The sequence below is a fragment of the Pongo abelii genome, chromosome 20 (assembly GCF_028885655.2).
Source record: "Pongo abelii isolate AG06213 chromosome 20, NHGRI_mPonAbe1-v2.0_pri, whole genome shotgun sequence".
In the NCBI taxonomy this organism is placed as follows: domain Eukaryota; kingdom Metazoa; phylum Chordata; class Mammalia; order Primates; family Hominidae; genus Pongo; species Pongo abelii.
Window position 1 is genome coordinate 59,775,258 of NC_072005.2, and position 14,376 is coordinate 59,789,633.

The 14,376-nt window shown below is 45.1% G+C and overlaps 1 protein-coding gene and 1 pseudogene across 1 annotated transcript; both read left to right on the top strand.

Moving 5' to 3' along the window:
* Positions 1-74: 74 nt before the first annotated feature.
* Positions 75-3,131, top strand: LOC103889642 (large ribosomal subunit protein eL39-like). Its single transcript, XM_063719652.1, has one exon. The coding sequence runs from the start codon at positions 312-314 to the stop codon at positions 588-590; it is 279 nt and encodes a 92-aa protein (XP_063575722.1). The 5' UTR covers positions 75-311; the 3' UTR covers positions 591-3,131.
* Positions 10,062-10,910, top strand: PONPYGV1R-PS1937 (vomeronasal 1 receptor ponPygV1R-ps1937 pseudogene; annotated as a pseudogene).

Below are 14,376 nucleotides of genomic sequence, written 5' to 3' on the forward strand. Positions count from 1 at the left end.
CTCGTGATCCACCCGCCTCGGCCTCACAAAGTGCTGGGATTACAGGCATGAGCCACTGCGCCTGGCCCACATCAGTTTTACAAAAAAAAAATTAACCTTGTTTGTGCTACAAAGAAGAAGACTGACAGCTAACAGCAGAAATAGTAGTCAGGAGTTTGAGAACAGGCTGGTTAACATGGTGAAACCCCGTCTCTACTAAAAATACAAAAATTAGCTGGGTGTGGTGGTAGATACCAGTAATCCCAGTTACTGGGAAGGCTGAAGCCAGAGAATTGCTTGAACCTGAGAGGCAGAGGTTGCAGTGAGCCGAGATGGTGCCATTGCACTCCAGCCTGGGCAACAAGAGTGAAACTTTGTCTCAAAAAAAAAAAAAAAAAGTCAAGCTCCTTCTCTTCCTCTCCTCTCATGGTGTGTCCTTTACTCTGCTTCTCACCAGATCTTCTTATAAGACTTTCAGGATTAAGCGATTCCTGGCCAAGAAGCAAAAGCAAAATCGTTCCATTCCCCAGTGGATTCAGATCAAAACTGGTAATAAAATCAGGTGCAACTTTAAAAGGAGACATTGGAGAAGAACCAAGCTGGGTCTATAAGGAATTGCACGTGAGATGGCGCACATGTTTGTGCTGTCTGAGCGTCACAATCACGTTACCATATCAAGCTGAAAATGTTACCACTATCTGGAGACTTGGACATGTTTTATTGGGAATATATTTTTTCTCTGAATCTGTTATGAACCCGTTGGTTGGCTGGGTTCAGTAACAATTATGTGAGACTTTTCATTTCAAAAAAATAAAGTCAAATGATGTAATTGCATAGAGTACCTTAATTTCTGTATTGCTTTTTAGTTTTTGTGGTTTTTTTTTTTAACTCCACTGGGTTCAGTGGATCACAGCTGTGATCCTTGCACTTTGGGAGGCTGAGGTGAGAGGATTGGTTGAGACCAGGAGTCTCCTGGGACTCTTCTCATCTCCTGTAACCCAGCTCATGACAGATCCTTGGACTTTACTATATTGGAAAAATCTACATAAAACAATATCAGTGTGTCAGAGCATTATGTCTGTCACAAGCTTGTGAAAGGAAAATAAAAATTACTAAGCCAAAGAGAAAAGTCAAGCTGGGAACTGTGGCAGACAAACCTGCCTTCCATTTTATTCTTAAACGAGATAGCTAGAAAGACAAAAAAAAAAAAAAGCTACATAGAGGCCGGACGTGCTGGCTCATGCCACTAATCCCAGCACTTTGGGAGGCTGAGGTGGGCGGATCACCTGAGGTTGGGACTTTGAGACCAGCCTGACTAACATGGAGATATCCCGCCTCTACTAAAAACACAAAACTTACCAAGGCACAGTGGCGCATGCCTGTAATCCCAGCTACTCGGGAGGGTGAGGCAGGAGAATCGCTTGAACCCGGGAGGTGGAAGTTGCAGTGGGCTGAGATCGTGCTACTGCACTCCAGCCTGGGTGACAGAGTGAGACTCCATCTCAAAAAAAGAAAAGAAACTTGCAGGAAACATCGTATGATATAAAAATTCTTTGCCACAGGAGAGAATCAGGTATGATAAGTTGCTATATGGAGAGCAAAATAGGAGTTTCTGTTCTGTCTTCAGGTGCCTTCCCAGAGATGCCCCCAAATTTTCCTCCAGCAGTGGGGATATAGGATGGACCGACCCTCCCCACCACACACCCCCGACCCCTACACCGCGAAAAGCCCATATAAAGCAGTTCTCATTTCCCGCCACAAACTGGGCTCCCAGTGAAAACTACCTTAGATTTTCTTGCAAATCCCGTTCTTTTCTGGCCTTCTACGGGATGACAGGGGCCTAGGGAAGGCGGTACTAGGTGGTGTTACCTGGGTGCGCATTTGTTGGGATGTGGCATTTTATGGCTATTTGCAAGGTCTGTTATCAGTTGTCTGTCTTGGAGAGAATGTGCAGTCACCATGGTCCAATAATCCTCATCCAAGGACCACACAGGTCACCGCATGTGCTCAATCAGCGTGATCCACATGGTATGATGTGTGCTCTGGCAGGGCACAGATGGACACACTCAGCTCTGTCAATGTGTAAACAGAGTGTTGCAATGACATGTTTTATTCACAATCACCATGGAATCTGATGTGGCATTTAAAAAATGCATAGATCTATTGCAACTGGTATGAAAACATCACTGATCAGCCAGGCACGGTGGCTCACACCTGTAATCCCAGCACTTTGGGAGGTTGAGGCAGGCAGATCACCTGAGGTCGGGAGTTTGAGACCAGCCTGACCAACATGTTGAAATTCGTCTCTACTAAAAGTACAAAATTAGCGTGGCATGGCAGCACATGCCTATAATCCCAGCTTCTCCAGAGGCAGGAGAATCACCTGAAGCCAGTTGGCAGAGGTTGAGGGAAGCTGAAATCATGCCATTGCACTCCAGCCTGTTCAACAAGAGTGAAACTCCATCTCAAAAAAAAAAAAAAAGAAAAGAAAAGGAAAAGAAAACATCACTGATTGGTGAAAGCTATTGAATTAGACAGAAATGTAACTCTGCAAATATATATTTAAATATTGAATAGTGAACAGAATATCTGAACATTGTGTATGTACATATATATGTTGTATGTGATTTCAGATGTAATTTTAGATATTCTATGAAATTGTGTAGGCAGAAGGATACGCCTCAAACTGGTGAAAATTATGTCTAGATATAAATGACTACTTTTTATTTTAGTGTTTAAATATTTTATTACATTTGTTGAGGTGTGTATTACTTTTCTATTATGAATTACCATAGTACAGCCAGCAGTTTACTACAGCACTTATTTATTTTCTCACAGTTCACAGATGAGAAGTGTGTCAGGTTTTTCTGGGTACTGTGTCTAGTCTCACCAGGCCAAAATCAAGGTCAAAACCATGGGATCGACTCTTGAGACTGTGGAGGCAGAATTTACTTCTAAGCTCATTCAGATTGTTGTCAGAATTCATTTCTTTCTCCTGGTCCCCATATATTCAAAATACAGCATGTGGAATGACTCTCGTGCTCCTGAGTCCTAACTTCCTCCACTATTGCATCTCTCTGACATATATTTCTGCTTCAAGGACACATAGGATCCACCCAGATAATCCAGGATAACTTTCTTTCCTTTTTTTTTTTTTTTTTTTTTTGATACTGAGTCTGGCTCTGTCAACCAGGCTGCAGTGCAGTGGTGCATTCTCTGCTCACTGCAACCTCTGCCTCCTGGGTTAAAGTGATTCTCCTGCCTCAGCCCCCCAAGTAGCTGGGATTACAGGCATGCACCACCGCACTGGCTAATTTTTATATTTTTAGTAGAGATGGGGTTTCACCATGTTGGCCAGGCTGGTCTTGAACTCCTGACCTCAAGTGATCCACCCACCTCGGCCTTTCAAAATGCTGGCATTACACACAGTTTTCTCTTTCAAAGTCAAATGAGGCCAAGCATGGTGGTGGGTGCCTATAATCCCAGCTACTCAGGAGGCTGTGGTAGGAGGATCGCTTGAACCCTAGAGGCAGAGGTTGCAGTGAGCAGAGATCGCGCCAATGCACTCCCGCTTGGCCGACAGAGTGAAACTCAGTCTCAAAAAATAAAATAAAATTCAAAAGACTAGTAACCTTCATTAATTAGTAAATTACCAGACAAACTCCTTTTTGCAGGTAACATAACATAAACACAAGATTAGCACCAGGAGTTGGAGACCTGGCTACAACACTATAGGACCAGTAAACTTTTTTGCACTGAGAAAATAATTTGTCAATCAGGCTAGAAAATTATTACCATCTGGGATATTTCTGTTAAGAGATATTTGTATACTATATATTGATAAACTATATTTGTAATACTCTATTTTACATAGTTATATAACTATACATCAATATAATTAACTATACATCAATATAATTATATAGTAATATATATTTAAATATTGGTAAACTCTATGTTTCTATGAAATTTCTATATTATTTGGTATTCAGTTGTGCTCACGAGTCCATTGATTTCCTTTCTTTTTTTTTTTCTGAGACCAAGTCTCGCTCTGTAGCCCAGGCTGGGGAGCAGTGTTGTGATCTCGGCTCACTGCAACCTCTTGCCTCCCAGTTTTGAGCAATTCTCCTGTCTCAGCCTTCCAAGTAGCTGGGATTACAGGCGCACGCCACCGCATCCAGCTAATTTTTGTCTTTTTGGTAGAGATGAGGTTTTACCATGTTGGCCACGCCGGTCCCTAACTCTTGACCTCAGGTGATCTGCCTACCTAGGCCTCCCAAAGTGCTAGGATTACAGGCATGAGCCACCATGCCCGACCAGGTTTCTTTCATTTTTAAAAGACTTTTAAGTTCAGGGGTACGTGCGCAGGTCTGTTACATAGGTAAACGTGTGTCATGGGTGTTTGTTGTACAGATCACTTCATCACCAGGATATAAATTCTAGTGCTCACTTATCATATTTCCTGATCCTGTCCCTTCTCCCACCCTACGCCCTCCAATAGGCCCCAGTGTGTGTTGTTCCCGTCTATGTATCTGTCTTCTCTTCATTTACCTCCCTCTTATGAGTGAGAACATGCGGCATTTGGGTTTGTGTTCCTGTGTTAGTTTGCTAAGGAAAATGGCCTCCAGCTCCATCTATGTCCCTGCAAAGGACATGATCTCATTCTTTTTTATGGCTGCATAGTCCATGATATATAGGTACCACATTTTCTTTATCCAGTCCATGGGTGATGGGCATTTAAATTGACTTCATGTTTGCTATTGTGAATATTGCTGCAATGAACATATAAGTGCATGCGTCTTTACAATAGAACAATTTATATTCCTTTAGGCATATATCCTGTAATGAGATTGCTGGGTCGAAGGCTATATCTCTCTTTAGGTCTATTTTGTGGAAGGCAGAGTGGGAGTTCAAGAATTTCTAAGGTAAAGTAATGGCTTCATGTTCTTCCTTTTACTTCCCTTCATGTCTTTCAAAATCCTTCTTAGGTACTTTGCTGGATTCCATTTATCTGCATATAACTTAAACGATCAAAGGTCTAAATATTATAAGGAAATCTACTTTGGGTGGAAAGACTTCTCAGGGAGGCAGAGAATCCACTGAGACATACGTAGTGTGTGTTCAGTCCCTGACATACCAGACCTCAGTATTTCCTGCTTCCTTCTTGTGAGACCCTCTCTGCCTCCAGGGATCAAGGAGAAGAAAGAATCTCCCCAGACACTCTAAAATCCCTTTGGAGATGCTACCCAGGAATTAGTACATGTTTTCTTGGTAATTACAACAGGGAAATAAAGTTTTAAAAATATAATAGTGACCTGGCCGGGCACGGTGACTCAAGCCTGTAATCCCAGCACTTTGGGAGGCCAAGGGGGGAGGATCATGAGGTCAGGAGATTGAGACCATCCTGGCTAACATGGTGAAACCCCTTCTCTACTGAAAATAGAAAAAATTAGCCAGGCGTCATGGCGGGTGCCTGTAGACCCAGCTATTCGGGAGGCTGAGGCAGGAGAATGGCGTGAACCCAGGAGGTGGAGCTTGCAGTGAGCAGAGATTGGGCCACTGCATTCCAGCCTGGGTGACAGAGTGAGACTCCGTCTCTAAATAAATAAATAAAAATATAGTAGCATCCTAGGACTGCACTGTCATAGCTGTGACAGGTAAAATGATCATTGCGGTTGTGACAGCAGGTGAGTACACAGAACCACAATCCCATATCTAGCAGTCTGGCTGCTGCCCTCTCATATAATACTGACTGGCATGACCAGCACACTGAGCTCACCATCCAGACAGAAGGATGGGTGAGGTGACTGTTTTATACTTCACTTTGACAGGTAGAGTATGGAATAGAAAGAGGTATATAAGAAGTCCAGATATAGCTGGGCATTGGGGCTCCTGCCCATAATCCTAACACTTTGGGAAGCCAATGGTGGTGGTGGGGGGAGTGGATCACCTGAGGTCAGGAGTTCGAGACCAGCCTGCCCAACATGGCAAAACCCGTCTGTACTAAAAATACAAAAATTAGCCATGCTTGGTGGTGGGCCCCTGTAATCCCAGCTACTCTGGAGGCTGAGACAGGAGAATCGCTAGAACCTGGGGGGTGGAGGTTGCTGTGAGCCGAGATCACTCAACTTCACTCCAGCCTGGGCATAAGAGCGAAACTCTGTTTTGGGAGAAAAAAAAAAAAGAAGTCTAGATAAGTGATCACATCAAGAAAAGGGAATCTTAGGGGTTTGAAACTAGTTTAATGTCAAAGTCACGCAGGAAGGAGGAATAGTTCCCGAGGCATGAGCTAAGCCAGGAAAGAGTTGGGGACTGTAGACCCTATACCAGTCCCTGATAGCGCCTAATGTAGTTTAGTTTAATCCTTCAATAATAATAGTTTTTTGGTGTTTAATCCACATGATAATGAAACCTGGGTTTTAAGGTGCTTGAAGACTGGAATTCTAAAATCTATCGGTGGTTCAGCCTACTTTACACATATCATAGAAAGAGTTTTAAGGATAATTAGAAGTATGCCCTTATAAACCACATACTGGAAATGATTGGGATAAATCTACAAGAATTACCTAATTCTGTGTGGAATCCACACCCTCAAGTGGCAGTTCCTGGGCTAGAAATGTTATCTCAAAGTCTCCTCTTTGAAGGGCTAAATGGAGAGTCATTGTTTCTCTATTGAAAACGTAAGGAGTCTGTTGATTATGGTGAGACTGTTTTCAGTCTTGAAGTTAGGAAGGCAACATTTAGGGAACAGGAAAGTTTTAATAATCAGTTTTAGATGGCAGTTGTCAGTCTTGAATTATCTTGTAATGCTTTGTCTGGCTTAAAAGAAAGTCTAATATCCGGTTCTGATCACAACAATATGGTAAGTTGGTGAGGTGATGCATACGTTAATTAGCTTGATTGAATCTTTCTACAACGTATACATAGATCAAAACATCCCATTATATCCCCTAAATAGACACAATTATTGGCCAATTAAAAATAAATAAATGTGGCCAGGGTGGTGGCTCACGCTTCTAATCTCAGCACTTTAGGGGGCCGAGGTGTGTGGATCACCTGAAGTCAGGAGTTCGAGACCTGCCTGGCCAACATGGCGAAACCCCATCTCCACTAAAACTACAAAAGATTACCTGGCCATGGTGGCAGGCACCTGTAATCCCAGCTACTTGGGAGGATGAAGCAGGGAGAATTTCTTGAACCCGGGAAGGCGAAGGTTGTGGTGAGCCGAGACCGTGCCACTGCACTCCAGCCTGGGCAACACAGCCAGATTCCGTCTCAAAAATAATAATAAAATAAATAAATAAATAAATGTGGCCGGGTGCAGTGGCTCATGCCTGTAATCCCAGCACTTTGGGAGACTGAGGCGGGCAGATCATGAGGTCAGGAGATCGAGACCACTCTGGCCAACATGGTGAATCCCCATCTCTACTAAAAATACAAAAATTAGCTGGGCATGGTGGAGCACGCCAGTAATCCCAGCTACTCAGGAGGCTGAGGCAGGAGAAATGCTTAAACCAGGGACTCAGAGGTTGCGGTGAACCAAGATCGCACCACTGCACTCCAGCCTGGTGACAGAGCAAGTATCCATCTCAAAAAATAAAATAAAATATAAATAAATAAATGTAATCAAATCCAAATCTACCAATTTATCAAATACACAAGATTCCATGCCTTACAGATTTAATTTTTTATATATGTTCCATATTAACACCTTTTACAAAACTCACCTCAACACTTATTGTTTTACTCAATTTATGTATTCATTAATTGATGAATATATGAACTGAAAATTGTGGGGAAAAGGAGAGATCAGACTGTTACTGTGTCTATGTAGGACGAAGTAGACATAGGAGACTCCATTTTGTTCTGTACTAAGAAAAGTTCTTCTGCCTTGAAATGCTGTTGTTAGTCTGTAACCCTAGCCCCAACCCTGTCATTGCAGAGACATATGCTGTGTTGACTCAGGTTTAATGGATTTAGGGCTGTGCAGGATGTGCTTTGTTAAAAAAGTGCTTGAAGGCAGTATGCTTGGTAAAAGTCATCACCATTCTCTCATCTCAAGTACCCAGAGACACAATACTCTGCAGAAGGCCGCAGGGACCTCTGCCCAGGAAAGCCAGGTATTGTCCAAGGTTTCTCCCCATGTGATAGCCTAAGATATGGCCTCATAGGAAGGGAAAGACCTGACCATTCCCCAGCTTGACACCCATAAGGGGTCTGTGCTGATGAGGATTAGTGAAAGAGGAAGGCCTCTTTGCAGTTGAGATAAGAGGAAGGCATCTGTCTCCTGCTCCTCCCTGGGAATGGAATGTCTCAGTGTAAAACCAGGTTGTATGTTCTATTTACTGAGATAGGCAAAAGCCACATTAGGGCTGGAGGTGAGACATGCTGGCAGCAATACTGCTCTTTAATGCACTGAGCTGTTTGTGTACATGCACATCAAAGCGCAGCACCTTTCCTAAAACTTACTTATGACAGAGACACCATTGCTCACGTGTTTTCCTGCTGACCCTCTCCCCACTATTACCCTATTGTCCTGCCACATCCCACTCTCTGAGATGGTAGAGATAGTGATCAACAAATACTGAGGGAACTCAGAGACCAGTGCTGGCACAGGACCTCCTTATGCTGAGTGCCGGTCCCCTGGGCCCACTGTTCTTTTTCTATACTTTGTCTCTGTCTCTTATTTCTTTTCTCAGCCTCTCATCCCAACTGATGAGAAACATCCACAGGTGTAGAGGGGCTGCCCCCCTTCAGAAAATAGAGATAATTTAATTTAATTAATTAATTTATTTATTTATTGAGATGGAGTTTCATTCTTGTTACCCAGGCTGGAGTGCAGTGGCATGATCTCAGTTCACTGCTACCTCTGCCTTCTGGTTGCAAGCAATTCTCCTGCCTCAGCCTCCCTAGTAGCTGGGCTTACAGGCACCTGCTACTATTCCTGGCTAATTGCTGTGTTTTAGTAGAGATGAGGTTTCTCCATGTTGGTCAGGCTGGTCTCGAACTCCCAACCTCAGGTGATCCGCCTACCTTGGCCTCCCAAAGTGCTGGGATTACAGGTGTGAGCCACCGCGCCCGGCCATGATAATTTAATTTCTACCCTACTTTATTTTATGATGCCCTAGTGTTTCACGTCATGTACTTAGGACATGATATCAGAATGTCCATTAATTCCTGTGGTAGGTGCCATCGTACTTTCTTTCCTGGCATAAAAAGACATGAGTCTCTGTGTGGCTGTCCTGATATGGGGTCAATCTTTTAAACCTACTTGAGTCATGAAGCAGATTCCTGTAATTTTATACTCCAATCAGTGTATCTACATTTTATCAAGGTCTTTAAAGATTTATTCATAATTGGTATCAGCCTCTGGGGTAATATTTTACACGTCAATGGAAACCGGTCAAAAACAAAATTATGAAATTAAATGTCACCTGTGTAAAATATAAAGACAAGGTATAAAATAAAAATTAAATATGTATGTTCATTATTGGAAGAATTCCACTAACTAGCTTTGACAGTAGAGCATGGTGGTTAATGCACTCAGAAATCAGTCCAGACAAGATCAGTCCCCGTTCTACCCCAAACACGATGTGAATTTACATGAATCATGTCATCTCTCTGTGCTTGAGTCCTCTTTGTCTTTATAATGGTGGTGTCTGGCTCATAGATTATGAAGAATGTGGAGGTGAATACATGTCAGTTCTTCACAGCAAAGAGCAATTCATTGCAAATACACTTAAAATGGGACACATCCAAATATGGTGACTTCTTCATACTAGAAAGTAACTATTATTTCTGTTGCATTTCAGCAGGGTTTATTTTTATTTTTATATATTTACTTATTTATTTATTTTGAGACATGGTGTCACTTTGTCATCCAGGCTGGCATGCAGTGGCGTGATCTCGCCTCACTGCAGCCTCAACCTCCTGAGTTCAAGGGATCCTCCCACCTCAGCCCCCACCAAGTACCAGCTACCTTTTAAATGTCGCTCATGCATCACGTTCCCTGCAGGATCCTGTGTCTCTGAAGATAAGTAGCAGCCTGTGGGAACTGACAGAATGGCTGCGGGGATGTGGCCATGGGAATGATCTTCTTATCGCGGACTGTACTTGGAATCCTGGGGATTTCTCTCTTATTTACCATTATCTGTCCTTTTACATCACTGGGTGCGGGTTAAGGTCCACAGATTTGATGATCAGACACCTAATTGTAGCCAACACCTTATTCCTCCTCCCTAGAGGAGTCCCACAGACAATGGCAGCTTTTGGGTTCAGGCATTTCCGGAATGATTCTGGGTGTAAACCTCTTTTTTGTGTCCACAGAGTTGTCAGGGGAGTGTCCATTGGCAGCACCTGCCTCCTGAGTGTCTCCCAGGCCATCACCATCAGCCCCAGGAGCTCAGGTGGGCCGAGCTTAAAGGGAAAGCCCCCAAGCACGCTGGCTCCTGTGTGTTCCTCAGCTGGCTCCTCCACATGCTGGTCAATATCATTGTTCTCATGCATGTGACTGGCAAGTGGAGTAACAAAAATACCACAAAGACAAAAGATCTGGGATACTGTTCTGCTGCTCATCACGAGGGCACCAGAGAGTCGCTGATGTGGCACTGTTGTCCTTCGCTGATGTGATCTGTCTGGGGCTCACGTTCTGGGGCAGCAGCTCCATCATTTGCATCCTGCACAGGCACAAGCGGCAGGTCCAGCACATTCCTAGGAGCAGCGTCTCCCCCACATCCTCCCCTGAGTCCAGAGCTACCAAAACCATCCTCCTGGTGAGCACGTTTGTGTCCTTTTACACTCTTTACTTCACCTTTCAAGTTTCTTTGGCTCTTTTGAATAATCCCAGTCAGTTGGTGGTGAACATCTCTGCAATGATCAGTGCAGGTTTCCCAACTGTCAGCCTCTTTCTTCTCATGATTGGGGACTCCTGAGTATCCAAGCTTTCCTCTGCTTGGCTGAGTAACACAAAAACCCCTGATCTTATCAGAAATATGTGAATTGGATATGTCTGTACAATGTTTATGTTTGTTCATTGATCTCTACAGACCCATAAACACGGTTATGGAACGAGCCTTGTTAGTGCTGTGCTTGCCAGCAGGGGCCACTGTTTTATTCTGTACCTCCTGATCCCCCCCTCCACCCACACCGCACTGGAGCAGCTCTGTGGAAAAAGTGGAATCAGCTTAGAGGTTTTGGAGAGGAAGATACTGAAACGTAAACGATATAAGAAAGTCATGGTGTACAAATATACATGCCTCATTTCTGTGTCCCTTGGAGTAGATGGGGGAATGTGTGCAGATGCAAAGCTCTTGCTGTAATTTATGTGACAAATAATAAAATATATGTTTTGTCAGATCCAGAAATCTCATGCCTTCAGCCAACATCCATAAACTGACAGTCTAAACTGTTGGCTTGCAAGTAAGGTAAAAATCTAAAACTGGCCAGGTACGGTGGCTCACGCCTGTAATCCCAGCACTTTGGAGGGCCAAAGCGGATGGATTACCTGAGGTCAAGAATTCGAGACCAGCCTGGCAAACGTGGAGAAACCCCGTCTCTACTTTAAAAAAAAAAAGAAGAAAGAAAAAAAAATTAGCCAGGCATGGTGGCACATGCCTGTAATCTGAGCTACTTGGGAGGCTGAGGCAGCAGAATCACTTGAATCCAGGAGGCAGTGGTTGCGGTGAGCCGAGATCGCGCCACAGCACTCCATTCTGTGTGACAAGAGTGATACTCCATCTCAAAAAAAAAAAAAAATCTAAAACCTTTTGCAATTTCTGATAGTTTTGGTGATGCTGAGACAGATATGACTTTGTGTAAGAGGAAGGTAGAAAAATTCTTCACTGGGATGGTTAGCAGGCAGAAAACGGCTCTCTGGAACAAGCAGCGAATTCTCACCCAAACTGAGGTGAAATGAGAGTAAGACTTCTCCATTCTTTTTTTTGTTTTGACACGGAGTTTCATTCTTGTTTCCCAGGCTGGAGTGCAATGGTACAATCTTGGCTCACTGCAACCTCTGCCTCCCAGGTTCAAGTGATTCTCCTGCCTCAGCCTCCTAAATAGCTGGGATTACAGGCATGCGCCACCATGCCCGGCTAATTTTGTATTTTTTAGTAGAGTCGAGGTTTCACCATGTTGTTCAGGCTGGTCTCAAACTCTTGACCTCAGGTGATCTGCCCACCTCAGCCTCCCAAAGTGCTGGGATAACAGGCATGAGCCACAGCACCCGGCCAAGATTCCTCCATTCTATAACCCTTGAATGGGGCTGTTGTGTGAGAGGGAGAATTGAAATGAACTGTCCGAATGTGATTTATCTGTTTCTCATTCCCCTCCTGGCAGGAGCAGGAAAGGACAAGGAGTCCCCGAAGCTGATACTGAGTTCATGGGTTTGTGCTGACAGCTGCCAACAGGCTGTGGTAAACGCTAATGAAACCAGGCTTGTTAGTGCTGTGCTTGCCAGCAGGGGTCACTGTTTCCTGCTGTCCCTCCTGATCCCTCCCTCCACCCACACCACACGGCAGCAGCTCTGGGGAAAAAGTGGAATCAGCTTAGACGTTTTTGGGAGGAAGATACTGAAAGTCCTAATTTTTTTTTTTAGATGGGATCTCACTCTGTCGGCCAGGCTGGAATGCAATGGTGCCAACTTGGGTCAGTACAACCGCCCCACCCCGGGCTCCAACAATCCTCCCATCTCAGCCTCTGAAGTAGCTGGGACTACAGGTGTGCCTCATCATCATGGGCTATTTTTATTTTTGTATTTTGTAGAGGCAAGGTCTTGCCATGTTTCTCAGGCTGGTCTCAAACTCCTGGGCTCAAGTGATCTGCCCACTTGGGCCTCCCAAAGTGCTGGGATTACAGACATGAGCCACCGTACCTGGCCTAAAACTCTTTTAGTCCTGTTGCATGCGAGGATTTAAGTCACCAACCTACGTGGTTTCCGGGAAGAAGGGTCAGTAGGTGCAGGGGTGGGTGAAGGTGCTAAGGATGGTGGGGTGAAGTGTGGCTGCAAACAGGCATAAAGAGACAAGCTTCTGACCCTGAATAGTCACCAAATGCTGGGTGGTGCAATGCTAAGAATGCAGCACAGGTCGGGCGTGGTGGCTCACACCTGTAATCCTAGTGCTTTGGGAGGCCAAGGTGGGCGGATCATGAGGTCAAGAGATCGAAACCATCCTGGCCAATATGGTGAAACCCCGTCTCTACTAAAAATACAAAAATTAGCTGGGAATGGGGGCATCTCTTTGTCTTGTGTCTCTATTTATTACAATCTCTCGTCTCCGCATAGGGAGAATACCCGCTAAGCCCCATAGGGCTGGACCCTATATGAAACACAGAGTTCACCATTCTGAGTATATCATTGAAGTTATTTTCCTATTTTCCTTCCGCAGGTTCTAGCATGTATTAACACCGTGTGTCTAAAGTCATCCCTGCTGGTCATTTGGAGGAATCTGAGAAGGGGCAGGTCTTTGTTCTGACTCTCAGAGCAGCATTCTCTATGGGACAGGGCTGGGCACCCCCTCTCCAGCCCAATCTGATCCACTGACAGAGTCCGTTATCTCCTGTCCAGGAAAGAGGTGGGCCTCTCTCTGTCCTGGGAGGAGTGCTGAGCTTCTCCTTCATCCAGGGATGGGTCCCAGGGACCCGCCAGTGGGGCTGGGAGAAGCCACCCTCAGCAGGGAAGACACAGGTGCCTGGGTGGCCGAGGCCTGGAAGGTCTGCACCATGATGCACGGAGGCCCCGGAGCTGGGCGAGGCCAGAAAGCTGCTCTGGGGTCAGCGGGGAATGTGCCTGCTGAATCTGCAAGCACCTGGGCTACCTCTTCACAAATGCCTCAGACCTAGAGTGCAGGGAGATCCCCTGGCTTTTCTGAAGTGGTGGCCGGTGGTCTCCTGGGGAGCAGGACCCGGGCTGCTTACTGCCCTTACCCGGTGAGGGCCTGCGGGGAGCTCTTAAGTTGGGCATCATGGGTCTGCATGATGTGGCTGCTGTGCCCACATCAGAGGGTTTTTGTTTCTTTTCCAAAGTCAAGCTGCACTAATCTAGACCAGGGATCCCCACCCCTGGGCTGCGGACCGGTCCCCATGGGTGGCCTGTTAGGAACTGGACCGCACAGCAGGAGGTGAGCAGTGGGTGAGTGAGCTTGACCACCTGAGCTCTGCCTCCTGTGAGATCAGCAGCGCCATTGCATCTCAGAGGAGTGTGAACCCTGCTGGGAACTGTGCATACGAGGGATCTGGGTTGCGTGCTCTTTATGAGAATCTAACTAATGCCTGATGATCTCAGGTGGAACAGTTTAATCCTGAAACCATCCCCCCGTCTGTGGAAAAACTGCCTTCCACCAAACCAGTCCCTGGTGCCAAAAACGCTGGGAACCGCTAATCTAGACAGTTCTCTGCTAA

Coding starts and splice junctions, on each gene's coding strand:
- LOC103889642 (XM_063719652.1), top strand. CDS start 312: ATGGTGCCATTGCACTCCAGCCTGGGCAACAAGAGTGAAACTTTGTCT.